At 48.0% G+C, this 18,378-nt stretch overlaps 1 protein-coding gene and 1 pseudogene across 11 annotated transcripts in view; both read left to right on the top strand.

The window, feature by feature from the left end:
* The window catches only part of LOC143016221 (uncharacterized), a 93,790-nt gene that overhangs the window by 12,105 nt on the left and 63,307 nt on the right, over window positions 1-18,378 (top strand). For 6 of the 11 annotated variants that reach the window (XM_076170449.1, XM_076170450.1, XM_076170447.1 and 3 more), the window contains 2 exons: window positions 3,584-3,697; window positions 4,064-4,177. In XM_076170449.1, coding sequence (XP_076026564.1) covers window positions 3,584-3,697; window positions 4,064-4,177 — 228 coding nt within the window. Of the gene's footprint in view, window positions 1-1,405; window positions 1,450-2,687; window positions 2,760-3,009; window positions 3,028-3,159; window positions 3,241-3,583; window positions 3,698-4,063; window positions 4,178-18,378 lie in introns of those variants that run through there. The other 5 variants (XM_076170454.1, XM_076170455.1, XM_076170452.1 and 2 more) reach the window with 5 other exon arrangements.
* The window catches only part of LOC143016209 (NACHT, LRR and PYD domains-containing protein 3-like), a 28,198-nt pseudogene continuing 14,419 nt past the window's right edge, over window positions 4,600-18,378 (top strand).

The following is an 18,378-nucleotide window of genomic DNA, read 5'->3' as shown; positions in this document are numbered from 1 at the left end:
ACCTGCACAGAGAGAAGAACAGAAGATGAAATCTGCAGGTCACTGGAGTTCATCCAAACATGCAGAGATCAAGGTACAAGCAGCTAAATGACCGGGCCACAACTTGTCACTCTGACTCAGACCCAGCAGCTTGCAGCACTATTCCAGCCCCCAAAAGAGAAACATGACAAGGTAACATTTGGATGAAGGAAGAGAGAGAAGCAGAAGAGAGAGGGACACAAAGAATCTTACAGCACTGCGTTGCAAACTTTGATGGCCCCATCGTAGAGAAGCGTGTACGTGGCCTGAACACACTTTCCTTTTTCAAATACAGCAGGAAGTTTCTGAATTTCATACCAGGTTCCCGTGTACTAGAGACGGAAATCACAAGTTATAGGTGAGCTTCTGGAAATCATTTATTAATCCACCCAGTCAATAACATTTGCTTTTCCAACCTGACTGATAAAAAGTGGAATTTCTCCCAAACTGGAACATTTTCAAGGAAGTAGCAGAAAAGTACAGCATCAAAGAAACTCCTCCTCCGTTTACCTCTGCACCTCACAGATGAACAGACGCATCATTTCCCTTTACCTGTGTGATGTTAAAGTCCCTCTGGACAGACGGACCAGGACATTTCCCCAGGTGGACAGACAGACTGACCATCAGCAGCTGCAGCAGCCAGGAGAAGCAGGAGCAGGACCTTCACACCAAATGAACCTTTGAGGGAAGATCTTGTTGTATGTGCTGCATGTGCGCTGTATTACTGAATGGAACAGACCAACAGGACCTGGAATGTCTCCATATCCATGTCGCCAGCAAAAACCCTCACAAAAACATCTTAGCACCTTAGAACAGAGGAGTTCAAAAGTTAGAGAAGAGCACATGACAACCTTTAACACTCTGGACGCCATCGCTTCACGAAGAGTATGAGACTGGACTGGACTGACACACACACACACACACACATCTCGCTGTGCATTAGGACTTTATTTCAATCATAGTTTATCACTTATAAATCAGGCTTAACAGAAAAAAAACCACACATGTGAATTCTGTCCACTAGATGAAGCTAAGCGACTCACACACACAAACACACACACATAGACACACACAGACACAGACACAGACACGAAAACATGCACACACGCACACACGCACACACTCCAACACGCACGCACGCAGGCACACACACACACAAAGGTACACACACAAAAACTCACACACACAGGCACAAGGACACACACACATTGAATTACGAGACCAAATAAGGCCCCAGAGACCTCTCACTGTATATCAGGACGTTATTTCTATTATTATTTATCTCTTTTACTGATTGAAATGAAGTTCAACAGAACAAACCCCACTTCTACGGTCTGTCCACTAGATGGTGCTAAGCGACTCTCTCTCACACACACACGCACGTACTATCAAAACAGAAAGAAAGAGCAGCCGCGGAAGACGTGACGCAGCGTGAGATTGAGTTTGATTCGATGATTTTATGGATCGTAGTTTGTTTTTCATACGTATATATAGAATGATGGGATGGTCTCGGTCAACTGCAGGTACAGAGCAGCGCGCGATAAGATGAGTGACAGCTGGGGGACAAAAGCAGCATTTCGATGCATTTTAACAATTGTGACAGCATAAAGGCAGAATGCAGAATTTGCAGAATGGAGCTGTCAGGTGCACAAAAAACCTTCACAGACATGAGAACTGTGCATCCAACAGGTCAGTTGGAAGAAAAAAGAAGCTCCACCCAGGCCCTCAATCCAGCGTGTGTTCTTCCAAACAGAAAAACACTCATTCCAAATCTGTATGACAGAGAATGTGCTTCACTGCAAGAATATTCCAAAACTATTTTACTTTCTCATGAAAACAGCAGCACACTCTCTGTCATCTCACTAATATCAGAACAGACTGAATGCAGGTTCTGAAGTACAGATAAAGACAGGGAATTCCCTGAATTACAGGGAATGTGAAGGGAAATTGTGACAGTGATATGTAATTACATTGTTTTGCTTTCTATGAGATTAATATGATGTGAATTCATTAGTGTGAGCTTGACACCGGAAATGTATACAGAAAAAAAGAAGCTTATGTTGCTGAATTGAAGTGCATTTTGATACAAAATGTGAGTGTTGAATGTTGGATATCAACATTTTGTAAGTGTTTACACAAAAGACGCTTATCCAGCTGGTTTGGGTGGAGAATCAGCCATGTGGATGAATGTAACTAATAATAGTAGTTCTCGGACACTTTTATTTTGTCAAAGTAGCTCTCCAAGGCAAAAAGGTTGGAGACCCCTGGTTTAACTGGAGTCACACAATACTTTTTCTATCATTGTTTATCACTTATAAATCAGGTTTAACAGAAAAAAACCACAGTGAATTCTTTCCACTAGATAGAGCTAAGCGACTCACACACACAAACACAAATACACACACACAAGCACACACAGACACAGACAAAAAGATGCGCGCACACACACACAGGCACAAGGATACACACACATTGAATTACGAGACCTCTAACTGTATGTCAGGACTTTATTTCTATTATTATTTATCTCTTTTACTTATTTAAATGAAGTTCAACGGAACAAACCACACTTCTACAATCTGTCCACTAGATGGTGCTAAGCGACTCTCTCTCTCTCTCTCTCAAACACACACACACACACACACACACACACACACACACACACACAGGCGTACTGTCAAAACAGAAAGTGAAACTTTGGTTCAGACGGGGAAGAGCAGCAGAGGATGACGTGACGCAGCGTGAGTTTGAGTTTGATTCGATGATTTTATTGATCATAGTTTGTATGAGTGTGTGTGTGTACTTTAATGCTCCCTCTGGTTTCATATGTATTGTGGAGTTTCTGTATTTGTTCTCTTTATACCACGGGTGGGGAACCTTTTCCTATCGCAAGCCATTTTGTTTGCCATGTTGCCAAATTTCGGGCGCGCTTCGAAATTTGCGGAGCGATCTGCCGGTCGCCGAATTGCGGCCGGATCCGCTCGCGGGCCGGACCAAACGGCCTTGGAGGTTCCCCACCTCTGCTTTATACACTCCTGCACATTGTTGTGTCTCTGTATGAAAGCTGTTATACTAATAAATCTTATCGTTATTGTGTGTGTGTGTGTGTGTGTGTGCGTGTGTTTTTTTCCCTCTCTGTAGTGTGGTGAAGATGAGTGTTTGTGGTGATGAAGATGAGGGACCTCCAGACTTCAGTCATAAACCTGGACCCTCACACACACAGTAAGGGGAGGGGAGGGGGGGGGCTGAGTGAGAGAGACAAAGAGACAGAGGAAGACACACAGGGAGAGAGACAGAAAATATCTGATGTAATGTCGTCCTTATCAAAACACAAACTTCCTGTATTTAGCCTTTAGCCCCTCTTAGCTGACAGCGTTTTACTTCCTTTTACTTCCCTTTCAATATAAAAGAGTGAATCCTTCATAAGGGTGTAGATGAGTTTAACTGGAGTCACAAACTGAACAGAAATGTACCAACAAACCACTGAACACACAAGACGCACACACATAGCATGGTAACTTATCTGCTTCAATCCTCTGTTGTGTTGTCAATGCTGTGTTTATAGAGTTCACCAGCAGAGGGCAGACTCTCCTGTACCCAGCTGTGTGTCCATGAAGAGTGACTGGTCCATGGGTGAACCTCTGAACTTCAGTGATGGACAGAAGTCTGCTGAAGGAAGGTGTGAGAGAGAGAGAGAGAGACAGAGAGAGAGAGGGAGAGAGAAAGAGAGAAAGAAAATATCTGATGTAATAACGTTGGTATCAAAACACAAACTTCCTGTATTTTGCCTTTAGCTGACGCCGTTTTACTTTAACAAACCACTGAACACATTTAAAGACAAATCTGCTCCTTTAGAGAAAAATGCTACTATGACACGCGCACGCGCGCACACACACACACACACACACACACACACACACACACACACACACACACACACACACACACACACACACACACACACACCCACCCACCCACACCGACAGACAGCATGGTAACTTATCTGCTTCAATCCTCTGTTGTGTTGTCAATGCTGTGTTTATAGAGTTCACCAGCAGAGGGCAGACTCTCCTGTACCCAGCTGTGTGTCCATGAAGAGTGACAGGTCCATGGACAAACCTCCTGAATTCAGTGATGGACAGAAGTCTGCTGAAGAAAGGTCAGAGGTTAAAGCAGATCACTGTGATATCATCAGTGTAGTTTTGTAGTAGAAGACATCTCAAAGGACAGGTCTTCTTGAATGAAGGACACGTCTCTGTCCACCTGAGTGTTTGGATCAGAGCCTCAGAAGTTGAGCTGATGAGCTGAAGATTGATTCCAGGATCCTGTGATGCTCTGAGCTGCTTTGAGGGACCAGCAGACAGCAGCGTTTCCTGTTGCCTCAAACAGACAGACAGACATCACCATGACAACCTGTGCCTGTGTGTGTTTGCAGACTTCATGTTTCCTGATTTCTCCACAGAGTTCACCTGAAGAAGTCAGAGGTTTCCAGTGGTGTGTGTGTCCTGCAGCATCCAGCAGACCTGGACTCCATATTTACGGTGTGTAAATGTCCAGGCTCCGCCCACTTCCATATGGACGATGTCACCGGGTGGAGAATCTATTCCACAGAGAGATAAGAGATGTTTGACCAGAGCACTTGGTTCATTTAGTTTGACCAGTGAGAGTTCACTGGGAACCTAGTGTGAAGCATCACAACTGTTGCTATGGTTACCTGCATCTTCATCAAGCAGGAGTATTAGAACGCTGGTCAGCTGCATGTTGTCAACATATAGAATGTAAACACACACCTGACAGCCAATCAGGAAGCAGGATCTTCTGTCCCCCTGCTATAAACTCACATCTGACTCTTTCAGCTGCTGGAGGAGAACATTGTCAGGTTTGTGAAGGACGAGCTGAAGAGCGTCCAGAAGGTTCTGACCGCAGACTACCCACAATGCTTAGAGAGGCCGAGCGAGGACCCAGAGCAGAGGAGCGACAGAGAGGCGTTGGTGAAGCTCACAGTGAACTTCCTGAGGAGAATGAAGCAGGAGGAGCTGGCTGACTCTCTGCACAGCAGTAAGACCATTGAACAGCTTGAACATGATAAGGAAAGAGGAAACAGGACTAAACCTTCACACTTACACTTAGAGCAGCTAATCACTCTCCTGCACAAAGAGACTGTGTTCACCTCCTGTTTATCAGCACTTTAGTCACATTCAAAGGCTCACCAACAGAAGTGTGTTTTTAGTGGGGATTTAAAGATCACAAGAGAGTTTGTCTCTTTGACTGGGGCAGGAAGTGGATTCCAAAGAAAAGGAGATCTGCTCTTGGTTGTTGGGATAGTGAGCAGGCCTGCTGAGATCTTAGAACAGGTGCAGGAACATCAGGGGTTAGAAGGTTAAAAGGTGTTCTATTATACTGCTCTAGTCACAAAGCTTTCTACTCCTGAATGCTTTATTACGCTGTAGTTTTCTTTTCTTCTCCATGTTTCCCTCCTCTGACTGTTGTCTCTTCATCAGGAAGTTTTGGTCCACCCATAACACTCCAACGTAAACTGAAGTCTAAGCTGAAGCAGAAGTTCCAGAGTGTGTGTGAGGGGGTCGCTAAAGCAGGAAAGCAAACCCCTCTGAATGAGATCTACACAGAGCTCTACATCACAGAGGGAGGGGCTGGAGGGGTCAACCATGAACATGAGGTCACACACATTGAAGCAGCATCCAGGAAAGCACAGAGAGCAGAAACAACAATCAGATGTGAAGACATCTTTAAAGCCTCACCTGGAAGAGATCAGCCAATCAGAACACTGATGACAGCGGGCGTGGCTGGCATCGGGAAAACCCTCTTAACACAGAAGTTCACTCTGGACTGGGCTGAAGGCAAAGCCCACCAGAACATCCAGCTCACATTTCCATTCACCTTCAGAGAGCTGAATGTGCTGAGAGGGAGAAAGTTCAGCTTGGTGGAGCTTCTTCATCTCTTCTTTACTGAAACCAAAGAAGCAGGAATCTGCAGCTTTGAAGACTTCCGGGTCGTCTTCATCCTGGACGGTCTGGATGAGTGTCGACTTCCTCTGGACTTCCACAAAGGTGAGATCCTGACCGATGTTAGAGAGTCCACCTCAGTGGATGTTCTGCTAACAAACCTCATCAGGGGGAACCTGCTTCCATCTGCTCACCTCTGGATCACCACAAGACCTGCAGCAGCCAATCAGATCCCTGCTGAGAGCGTGGACATGGTGACAGAGGTCAGAGGGTTCACTGACCCTCAGAAGGAGGAGTACTTCAGGAAGAGACTCAGAGATGATGAGCAGGCCAGCAGCATCATCTCCCACATCAAGACCTCACGAAGCCTCCACATCATGTGCCACATTCCAGTCTTCTGCTGGATCTCTGCCACAGTTCTGGAGGACATGATGATGAAGACCAGAGAGAGAGGAGAGCTGCCCAAGACCCTGACTGAGATGTACATCCACTTCCTGGTGGTTCAGACCAAAGTGAAGAACATCAAGTATGATGGAGGAGCAGAGACAGATCCACTCTGGAATACAGAGAGCAGGAAGATGATGGAGTCTCTGGGAAAACTGGCTTTTGATCAGCTGCAGAAAGGAAACCTGATCTTCTATGAGTCAGACCTGACAGAGTGTGGCATGGACATCACAGCAGCCTCAGTGTACTCAGGAGTGTTCACACAGGTCTTTAAAGAGGAGAGGGGACTGTACCAGGACCAGGTGTTCTGCTTCGTCCATCTGAGCGTCCAGGAGTTTCTGGCTGCTCTTTATGTCCATCTGACATTCATCAACTCTGGAGTCAACCTGCTGTCACATGATCAACCAACCTCTCTGACACTAACAAGTCTCCACCAGAGTGCTGTGGACGAGGCCTTACAGAGTCCTAATGGACACCTGGACTTGTTTCTTCGTTTCCTTTTGGGCCTTTCACTGCAGACCAATCAGACTTTCTTAAAGGGTCTCCTGAGAGAGACAGGAAGGAGCTCAGAGACCAACCAGGAAACAGTCCAGTACATCCAGGAGAAGATCACTCAGAATGTCTCTGCAGAGAGAAGCATCAATCTGTTCCACTGTCTGAGTGAGCTGAAGGATCTTTCTCTAGTGAAGGAGATCCAACTGTACCTGAGGTCAGGATGTCTCTCCACAGCCACACTGTCTCCTGCTCAGTGGTCTGCTCTGGCCTTCATCTTACTGTCATCAGAGGAAGATCTGGATGTGTTTGACCTGAAGAAATACTCTGCTTCAGAGGAGGCTCTTCTCAGGCTGCTGCCAGTGGTCAAAGCCTCCAGGAAAACTCTGTAAGTGTGGAGACACACAAAGATTTGGATCATTTTAGGGAACAGGAATAAAATGTTCAACTTTTCATTTTCAGGCTGAGTGTCTGTAATCTGTCAGAGAGAAGCTGTGAAGCTCTGTCCTCAGTCCTCTGCTCCCAGTCCTCCAGTCTGAGAGACCTGGACCTGAGTCACAATGACCTGCAGGACTCAGGAGTGAAGCTGCTGTCTGCTGGACTGGAGAGTCCTCACTGTCAGCTGGAGACTCTCAGGTCAGGACTCTGCTCTTTGTGTCAGTGACCATTTAAATGTTCCTGCTAAAGAAGTCCTGATGCAAACATCACTGAGACCTTTCTGTTTCCTGTCCCATTTACACAATCTCTCTCTCTCTCTCTCTCTCTCTCTCTCTCTCTCTCTCTCTCTCTCCCTCTCTCTCTCTCTCTCTCCCCCTCTCTCTCTCCCCCTTTCTCAGGCTGTCAGGTTGTGTGATCACACAGGAAGGCTATTCTTCTCTGGCCTCAGCTCTGAGCTCCAACCGCTCTAGTCTGAGAGACCTGGACCTGAGTAACAATGACCTGCAGGACTTAGGAGTGAAGCTGCTGTCTGCTGGACTGGAGAGTCCTCACTGTCAGCTGGAGACTCTCAGGTCAGGACTCTGCTCTTTGTGTCAGTGACCATTTAAATGTTCCTGCTAAAGAAGTCCTGATGCAAACATCACTGCGACCTTTCTGTTTCCTGTCCCATTTACACAATCTCTCTCTCTCTCTCTATCTCTCTCTCTATCTCTCTCTCTCTCTCTCTCTCCCCCTATCTCAGGCTGTCAGGTTGTGTGATCACACAGGAAGGCTGTTCTTCTTTAGCCTCAGCTCTGAGCTCCAACCGCTCCAGTCTGAGAGACCTGGACCTGAGTAACAATGACCTGCAGGACTTAGGAGTGAAGCTGCTGTCTGCTGGACTGGAGAGTCCTCACTGTCAGCTGGAGACTCTCAGGTCAGGACTCTGCTCTTTGTGTCAGTGACCATTTAAATGTTCCTGCTAAAGAAGTCCTGATGCAAACATCACTGAGACCTTTCTGTCTTCTGGAGGAGATTTGAGCTCCTTTCCATTCACACAATCTCTCCCTCTCTCTCTCTCTCTCTCCTCTCTCTCTCCCCCTTTCCTGCTCTCTCTCTCTCTCCCCCTCTCTCTCTTTCTCCCTCTCTCTCCCTCTCTTTTTCTCTTGCCCCCCACTCTCCCCTCTCTCTCTCCCCCCTCCTCCCTTTCTTTTCTCTCTCTCTCCCTCTCTCCCTCAGGCTGTCAGGTTGTATGATCACACAGGAAGGCTGTTCTTCTCTGGCCTCAGCTCTGAGCTCCAACCCCTCCAGTCTGAGAGAGCTGGACCTGAGCTACAACCATCCAGGAGAGAAAGGAGAGAAGCTGCTGTCTGCTGGAGTGGAGAGTCCACGCTGGAGACTGGACACTCTCAGGTAAGGACACAACTACAGAGTGGACACTCAGGTGTGGACAGACTCCCTGTGGGTTGAAGGGAAAAATTCTGTCTCCAAATCAATAATCAATAACATGCTGCTGCTGTGTGTGTGTGTGTGTGTGTGTGTGTGTGTGTGTGTGTGTGTGTGTGTGTGTGTGTGTGTGTGTGTGTGTGTGTGTGTGTGTGTGTGTGTGTGTGTGTGTGTGTCTTCCTGCAGGATGGATCATGGTGGACAGCAGAGGATCAAAGCCGGTCTAAGGAAATGTAAGTTTGATGTGACTTTGATTTCTCAGATCAAAGCTCTGGAATCTATCTTGTGCCGGATCCAAATAATGCAGAGATACTTTAGTGCAGTGGTTCCCAAACCTTTTCTGCAGCGCCCCCTTTAGTAGATAAGAATATTTCCTTGTCTTTGCACTAATGACAGCTTCATCCCCACATCTTCTCAGTGACTGCTGTGGGCTCGCTTTGTGCTGCAGATCTTTTCTAATCGGGGTTGCAGCTGTCAGACTGACACTCTTAGTTCAGTTTCAATGTCCAGCTTCCACCTGGATTTGGTTTTGATTGAGGCTCACATAGGTAGGATGTGGCAAAAGGAAGGAGTGTGGCCATGGCTCTCCTACCTAGCAGAGGGGAATCGCTCATTCTCCTGCTGCCATACCAAGAAGTTTTTCATCATAATAATGACTTAAATCCCTCACAACTGGGCTTCTTATGCTAAACTAGAGGCTAGCCAAGCTAACCACTCCCATGTGACAGAGCAGCTGATGAGCACAAACGCTGAAGCGGCACCAATAAACAACAACAACAACAACAACAACCAGTAGTTGAGTATTTAGATATGAAAGGTGTGTCAGTAGAAAGTGTCAGTGAGTCAGAGGACAAAGTGCAGTAGTGAATAAATGAGTGAATAATAAAGGCAGCAGCTGTGTTTGATGATAAACTGCTGCTGTTTGTGTCTTTTTCTGTCCATCAGATGTTTGTGAACTGGAACTGGACCCAAACACAGCGAGCAGAGAACTCAAACTGTCTGACAACAACAGGAAGGTGACATATGTGAGAGAGAAGCAGCCATATCCTGATCATCCAGAGAGGTTTGATGATTGCTGGGCTCAGCTGCTGAGTAGAAATGGTCTGACTGGTCGTTGTTACTGGGAGGTGGAGTGGAGAGGAGAAGTTAGTATATCAGTGAGTTACAGAGGAATCAGGAGGAAAGGAGACGGAGCAGACAGCAGGTTTGGAGGAAATAATAATCAGTCCTGGAGTCTGAGATGCTCTGTTGATGGTTACTTTGTCAGTCACAATAACAGAGTCACGTCCCTCAGTGTCCCTGTGCCCTCCTCTTTCCCTCACAGAGTAGGAGTGTATCTGGACTGTCCTGCTGGCACTCTGTCCTTCTACAGCGTCTCTCACACACTGATCCACCTCCACACCTTCACCACCACATTCACTCAACCTCTCTATGCTGGGTTTGGGTTCAGGTGGTTCTGGTGGGTCATGGGGGTCAGGGGGTCACATGGTTCATCAGTGACTCTGTGTGATCTGTAGGACACACACACACACACACTTTCTTTCTCACACACACTCACACTCATACAAACTCACTCACACTCTCTCTATCACACACACATTCAAACACTAAACATATATATACACTCTGAAACGGCTAAATACAGAAAGTGTGTTCTCTCTCTCCCTCTCTGTCTCTCTGTGTCTCCCTCTGTCTCTCTCTGTCTCCCTCTCTCTCTCTCTCCTCTCTCTCTCTCTCTCATCAAACCTGTGAAAAGGAAAGAATGAAAGTGTGGAGCAAGAAAGAAAGAATAAAGAGAATTTCTGAGTCCCTTTGAATTTGTCTAAAGTCTAAAGTCATTTGGACACTTTGGGCTTTGATTGACGACTTGAAGCTGTTTTGATGATGATGTCATGTACAGCAAAGTGTTTAGCAGTAAAAATCTCTTCTTTCATCAGATTTGTTCTTGATGCTTTTTCTCTCCACAAACCACAAACTCAGCAAAAAGTCTGAGAATAGATTTGTTGCTCTTCAGACATATTTACAGATGGAGTTCAGATATTTGACATGTTCTGCTGGATCCTGTCACAAATGAATCATCCTCATTTACTGACAGAGGCCTGAGGAAGAGGAGGATGAAGATGAGGATGATGATGGTTTAGACCTCAGTGGAGAATCATTAGTGCAGAATATATTCAGCTAAAGAGATCAAATACAGAAATCAGCAACAATCAAACAGCTGTGCAGGACTAAATGTTGAATGAAGCAATTTGTAGTTTTCATTTGGAGTGAAAATAGATTCTGCAGCTCAGTGAGAAGCTCAGATTCCACTTTAGAACTTCTGCTTTCAGACCTGTCGCGGGGTTCTACCTCTAACCTCCACAAAACACCAGGCGTAGTCGGAAGATAGCGTTGTGTTTTTTTTATTTCCGGCCTCCAAGGTGCAAAAGATACAAAAGAAAAATGCACAGGACTGCCAAACAAAAATAACCTTACAAAACAGGTTTCACACTCTAAGGAAAAGAAAAAAAGGAGTTCCTCAATAACTCCAACAGGTTTCCAATGTTTCCCAAAAACTAAACTTGACTCATTACAAAGCACGTCACTGTTACCTTCGGTGTAACCCAACCACGACTGCCCGCTCCCAGGCTGAGGCAGTCTCCTTTTATTTCCATAGCCCCTCCCACTAGGCTTTAAACAATTTCTTAAATCAATTAACCCAATTTCTACTCACAAAAACAGCAGTCACAGTTACCTTAACCTCAAATATAATTTACACAAATTATCCCTACTATCTCTCATTCTACAGAAATGAAAAGCAGGTCATTTGTAACTCAAAGAATGGATTCTGCAAACAAAAACAAATAATTCCCTTTCACGTCACCGTGCAAGGGCGTGAAACAATCCCATTTAAACCAAGCAAATGTGACGCCTCTGGTTGGCCAACCCACTCCGGCTGGGACATCGCGGAGCGAGCGCGCAGCGCATCTCAAGCCGCATGGTGCGTAAATGTAGGTTGCGATCACCAGTGTGCCGCTTTGGTTGCTGTGAAATTGTAACGGGGTTATTCAAACTGAGGGAGAACGGATAGGAGGGAGGGCGAAAGTGCGTGTGTGCGTGTGTGCGTGTGTGCGCTGACCAGAGTCATTGTCGGGGCCGCGCTGGCACAGTGCCGCTCCGTCACATTATCCCCCTCCTCCCGGAGGTTGGCGATGTGCGGCAACCTCGAAAGGTAGTCTGCCACTACATTCGTCTTCCCTGATCGGTGTCGGATGATGAATTTGAAGGGCTGTAGCGAGAGGTACCATCGAGTGAGGCGGCTGTTATGGTCCTTCATCGAGTTGATCCAAGTGAGAGCTCTGTGGTCAGTCTCTAGATCAAACTCCCGTCCAAGCAAATAATACCGCAGGCTCTCCAGCGCCCACTTAATGGCCAGGCCCTCTTTTTCCACCGTGGAATACCTGGTCTCCCGTGGCAGGAGCTTGCGGCTTAGGTACAGAACTGGTCTTTCCTCCCCAGGGGCTCCTTGGGCTAGGACTGCCCCGAGGCCGACCGCGGATGCGTCCACTTGAACCAGAAATCTTCCACTGAAGTCTGGGCTCTTGAGGACAGGGGAAGAACACAGGTGGGCCTTCAAGGTGCTGAAGGCTTTTTCACAGTCGTCCGTCCAAGTGACCGGGTTCCTATGTTCCTTACTGGTCAGTGCTGTGAGTGGGGCTGCTATGGTAGCGAACTGGGACACGAACCGCCTATACCAACCAGCCAATCCCAGGAAGGACCGTACCTCCTTCTTGGTGCGAGGTCGAGGGCAGTTCTGGATAGCTGCCACCTTATCCACTTGTGGACGCACCTCTCCTCGTCCCAGTCGGTATCCCAAGTAGCTCGTCTCCCGCTGTGCCCACTCACACTTGGAGGGGTTGAGTGTCAAACCAGCATTCCGTATCCGACCCAGCACCAGAGCTAGGTGTTGCACATGCTCCTCCCATGTCTTACTGTAGATCACAACATCATCCAGGTAAGCTGCGCTGCAGCTGTCACACCCCTGGAGGACCCTGTCCATCAGTCTCTGGAAAGTGGCTGGTGCTCCATGTAGTCCAAAAGGCATCACTGTGAACTGGAAAAGTCCAGCTGGTGTTCGGAACGCCGTGTATGGCCGACAGGACTCCTTCAACGGCACCTGCCAGTATCCTTTACATAAATCAAGGGTGGTTATGTACCTGGCAGCTCCGATTTTCTCCAGTAAATCGTCGATTCTTGGCATCGGGTAAGCATCAAACTCAGAGATGGCGTTCAGCTTCCTGAAGTCGATGCATATACGGAGTGAGCCATCTTTCTTGAACACGATGACGACTGGGCTGCACCACTCGGAGTTGGAAGGCTGAATTACTCCCAGCTTCAGCATCTCCTCCACCTCCTGCTGCAGCTTTCCCACCAGCTGTTGTGGGACACGATAGGGGCGTTGGCGGATTGGTCGTCCATCCTTGAGGCGAACAACATGCTCGATAAGGGTGGTTTTTCCTGGGTTGGCCGCAAAAAGGGAACGAGCCTGCTGGAAAACCTGGAAAAGCTGTTCAGCTTTCTTCGCTGGAAGATGGGCCAACGCAGGAGTAGCCGGCCTCGTTTGTGTCGGTTCCGGCTCCATTTCCTCTTCCATGTCCACCTCCCTCACCAGCAGAACCTTTTCTGGAGCCTGGACTGGACGGTCTTTCCACTCTTTCAGCAGGTTGATGTGGTAGGTCTGTTTTGGGTTTTTCCTTTCCGGGTGATGGACCTCGTACGTGACCGGGCCCATCCTGCGGGTGATACTGTATGGCCCTTGCCACTTTGCCAATAGTTTGTGGTTGGACGAAGGGAGGAGCAGCAGGACTTTTTGGCCAGGCTGGAACTCCCTGTGGCGAGCCTGTTGATCATACCAGCGCTTCTGGCTCTTCTGGGCCTCACGCAGGTTGACCTCTGCCTCCTCCTGGTATTTTTCCAGCCGATTCCTCATGTCCAGCACAAACTGCACCACACTTCTATCACTTGGAGTGGTGCGAGGGGCCTCCCAGCTTTTCCGAAGCAAATCCAATGGCCCCTGTACATCCCAGCCATACAGCAGCTCGAAAGGCGAGAAACCTGTTGAGGCCTGGGGAACTTCTCTGTAGGCAAACAGTATAAATGGCAGCCAGCGGTCCCAGTCCTTGCCAGTGTCATCCACAAATTTTTTCAACATTTTCTTCAGGGTCTGGTTGAATCTTTCGACCAGGCCATCAGTCTGTGGGTGGTAAGGTGTAGTCTTAATGGCGGAGATGCCCAGTTGTTTATTGAATAATTGCATTAACCTTGAGGTGAAGTTGGTCCCCTGGTCCGTTAGGATCTCATCTGGTATCCCCACTCTGGAGAATAGTTGGACCAGCGCACGTAGCACAGTGGGAGCGGTGATGGTGCGCAGGGGGAAGGCCTCTGGGAAACGGGTGGCATAGTCACTCACAACCAAAATGTACTGGTGACCACTGCTGCTTCTCACCAGAGGGCCCACGATGTCCATGGCTATCCTGCGGAAGGGAGTGGAGATGACAGGCAGAGGCTGCAGGAATGCTCTGTCAGACCTGCGGGCAGTGCATGTTTTCTGACATGTGGGGCATGTTGCGCAATAGCTCTGGGTGTCTGTGTACATAGAGGGCCAAAAGAAACGTGAACTGATGCGAAGGTAGGTTTTGTGGCGGCCAAGGTGGCCGGCCCATGGGAGTGTGTGTGCCAGGTGCATAACAAGTGCTCTACAGCTAGCAGGGATAACTAGACGTTTGTGGCAATCATCAACTGTAAACAACACATCATCATCAAGAATGAACCTTGTCGTTCCCATACAAATCCCAGTTGTTTCTCCCACCACCTTAGCAAACAGCGGTTTTAACGTTTCATCCTCCCTCTGCAACACAGAAATATTATCAGGTACCTCCCACATTTTATCAGACATTACACCCCTTTTCCCAGGTTCAGTTGGCCATAGCTGCTTTTCAAAGCGGCGTTGGCGACGAGATTTTCTTGGCCCCTTCGTGCCACCCTCACACAGACTGATGTCCAGGTCTGGGAGTGGTTGGACGCCAGCTTTCGCCATGGCACGAGTGACCACAGGACAAGACACATTCACCTCCCCTTTGTCCCCAGAGTCAGTTTCTGTCGGCAGGTTCTTTCCCTGTAGTAAGCCCATGAGTACCGGTAAATCCCACCCCAGGATGGCATCGACCGGCAAATGTTTTACCACCCCAACAGTCAACAAATATGGCTGGTTATCAATGGTCACAGTAATGTCCGCTTTGGGATACGGATGCTTATCTCCATGTACACACAAAACGTCCGTTTGCCTGCTATAATCCACACTGCCAAACGGCACCAGACTTTGCTTAATTAGCGACATAAAACTACCGGTGTCCAACAGTGCGGTAACTTGCTGGCCATTAACATTCACAGTTTTATATCGTTGCAGTCTTTCTTCCTCACCCCCGGTGAGCCCCATCTCCGGCCGCGGTGCATAACATGCGCCCGTGACCTTCCCTCTTCGTATGGGACACACAGATGCTTTGTGCCCCGACTGCTGGCAATAGAAACAAACAAGGTCCTTACCAAATGCTCTTGGGTTTGGGGCAGTGCTGGTGTTACCTCGCAGCTCCTGGCTGCTCTCCGTCCTTGTAGGTCTCGGCTGGGGTGGCTGGAGCGTCGGTCGGTGTGCTGTGGTGCTGGAGCGTATACCTGGTCCTCCTCTCCGCGCGTTGAGGTACTGCAGAGCCAGCTTAGCCGCTGTGAGCCCGTCCGATGGCTCATGCTCCTTTACCCAGGTCCTTGCCTCAAAAGGAAGCACCCGAAGTAGTTGCTCCAAAATGATGGTCTCGCCGACTTCCTCCTTGCTGTGTTGCTCCGGGCGGACCCAGCGCCGGTAGAGGCCCTTAAGGCGGTGGTACGTCTCAGTCGGGTTCTCGCCAGGCAGCACTGTATTTGCCCGGAACTGCTGCCGATAAGTCTCTGGTGAAATGTCAAATTTGGTCAGTAGTGCTGCTTTCAAGTCACTATAACAGTGGGCTCTCTCTTCATCCATTGCGGTATAGGCCTCCAATGCCTTACCCGACAGCAGTGGCACGAGTCGGCATGCCCACTCCCTCTCTGGCCATTGCCATGTCTTGCCAATACGCTCAAAGCGTAACAAATAGTTTTCAATGTCCTCACCCACCTGATACTGGGGAATTCTCGGCTCAGAAACGTGTCTCCATTCTGGCCTTGGAGTTTCAGGGGTTGGCAGTTCCAATCTGGGACTGCTTGCCGTCATGGTGCTAGGTGTCGGCTGGGCGGCATATCGAGGCGACTCGACAGTCACAGGAAGAGAAGCCCTCAAGCCTCGGATCTCCCCCATCAGACCCTCCTCTCTCCTTTGCTGTGCCACCAAGAAGTCCTTCATCATTGTCAGCAGTTCTCCACCTGCCGAGACTGGAGCCCTGGGAGCTGCGGAGGCCATCCCAGACCCAGCTTCTCGATCGTCCTCCTCTGACGATACCGATGACGATGCCACCGTGTCCCACCCTGGGTCTGCCGGCTCATCCTGCTTTCGCCGTTGAGACCGCAGTCCGGCGCGCTGCCTTGGGGTGCGGGTTACCTTCCGACTCGCCATCCCACTTCTGACACCATATGTCGCGGGGTTCTACCTCTAACCTCCACAAAACACCAGGCGTAGTCGGAAGATAGCGTTGTGTTTTTTTTATTTCCGGCCTCCAAGGTGCAAAAGATACAAAAGAAAAATGCACAGGACTGCCAAACAAAAATAACCTTACAAAACAGGTTTCACACTCTAAGGAAAAGAAAAAAAGGAGTTCCTCAATAACTCCAACAGGTTTCCAATGTTTCCCAAAAACTAAACTTGACTCATTACAAAGCACGTCACTGTTACCTTCGGTGTAACCCAACCACGACTGCCCGCTCCCAGGCTGAGGCAGTCTCCTTTTATTTCCATAGCCCCTCCCACTAGGCTTTAAACAATTTCTTAAATCAATTAACCCAATTTCTACTCACAAAAACAGCAGTCACAGTTACCTTAACCTCAAATATAATTTACACAAATTATCCCTACTATCTCTCATTCTACAGAAATGAAAAGCAGGTCATTTGTAACTCAAAGAATGGATTCTGCAAACAAAAACAAATAATTCCCTTTCACGTCACCGTGCAAGGGCGTGAAACAATCCCATTTAAACCAAGCAAATGTGACGCCTCTGGTTGGCCAACCCACTCCGGCTGGGACATCGCGGAGCGAGCGCGCAGCGCATCTCAAGCCGCATGGTGCGTAAATGTAGGTTGCGATCACCAGTGTGCCGCTTTGGTTGCTGTGAAATTGTAACGGGGTTATTCAAACTGAGGGAGAACGGATAGGAGGGAGGGCGAAAGTGCGTGTGTGCGTGTGTGCGTGTGTGCGCTGACCAGAGTCATTGTCGGGGCCGCGCTGGCACAGTGCCGCTCCGTCACAGTCTCCCTCTCTCTCTCTCTCCTCTCTCTCTCTCTCTCATCAAACCTGTGAAAAGGAAAGAATGAAAGTGTGGAGCAAGAAAGAAAGAATAAAGAGAATTTCTGAGTCCCTTTGAATTTGTCTAAAGTCTAAAGTCATTTGGACACTTTGGGCTTTGATTGACGACTTGAAGCTGTTTTGATGATGATGTCATGTACAGCAAAGTGTTTAGCAGTAAAAATCTCTTCTTTCATCAGATTTGTTCTTGATGCTTTTTCTCTCCACAAACCACAAACTCAGCAAAAAGTCTGAGAATAGATTTGTTGCTCTTCAGACATATTTACAGATGGAGTTCAGATATTTGACATGTTCTGCTGGATCCTGTCACAAATGAATCATCCTCATTTACTGACAGAGGCCTGAGGAAGAGGAGGATGAAGATGAGGATGATGATGGTTTAGACCTCAGTGGAGAATCATTAGTGCAGAATATATTCAGCTAAAGAGATCAAATACAGAAATCAGCAACAATCAAACAGCTGTGCAGGACTAAATGTTGAATGAAGCAATTTGTAGTTTTCATTTGGAGTGAAAATAGATTCTGCAGCTCAGTGAGAAGCTCAGATTCCACTTTAGAACTTCTGCTTTCAGACCTCCTGGACCCCAGCAGACTGACAACTCAAACTGTCTGACAACAACAGGAAGGTGACATGTGAGAGAGAAGCAGCCACATCCTTATCATCCAGAGAGGTTTGATCACTGGGCTCAGCTGCTGAGTAGAAATGTTCTGACTGGTCGTTGTTACTGGGAGGTTCGAGAGGAGAGGAGAAGTTTATATATCAGTGAGTTACAGAGGAATCAGGAGGAAAGGAGACAGAAGAAGACAGCAGGTTAGGAAGAAATAATAATCAGTCCTGGAGTCTGAGCTGCTCTGATCGTCATGGTTACTGTGTCTGTCACAATAACAGCTTCAAGTCCCTCAGTGTCCCTGTGTCCTCCTCTGTCCCTCTCAGAGTAGGAGTGTATCTGGACTGTCCTGCTGGCACTCTGTCCTTCTACAGCGTCTCTCACACACTGATCCACCTCCACACCTTCACCACCACATTCACTCAACCTCTCTATGCTGGGTTTGGGCTGGGTTTGGGCTCTGGAG

The sequence above is a fragment of the Genypterus blacodes genome, unplaced genomic scaffold (genome assembly GCF_046128005.1).
Source record: "Genypterus blacodes isolate CSIRO-AG114 ecotype Tasmania unplaced genomic scaffold, CSIRO-AGI_Gbla_v1 ptg000218l_1, whole genome shotgun sequence".
Taxonomy (NCBI): domain Eukaryota; kingdom Metazoa; phylum Chordata; class Actinopteri; order Ophidiiformes; family Ophidiidae; genus Genypterus; species Genypterus blacodes.
This window is presented reverse-complemented; position numbering and strand designations above follow the sequence as displayed.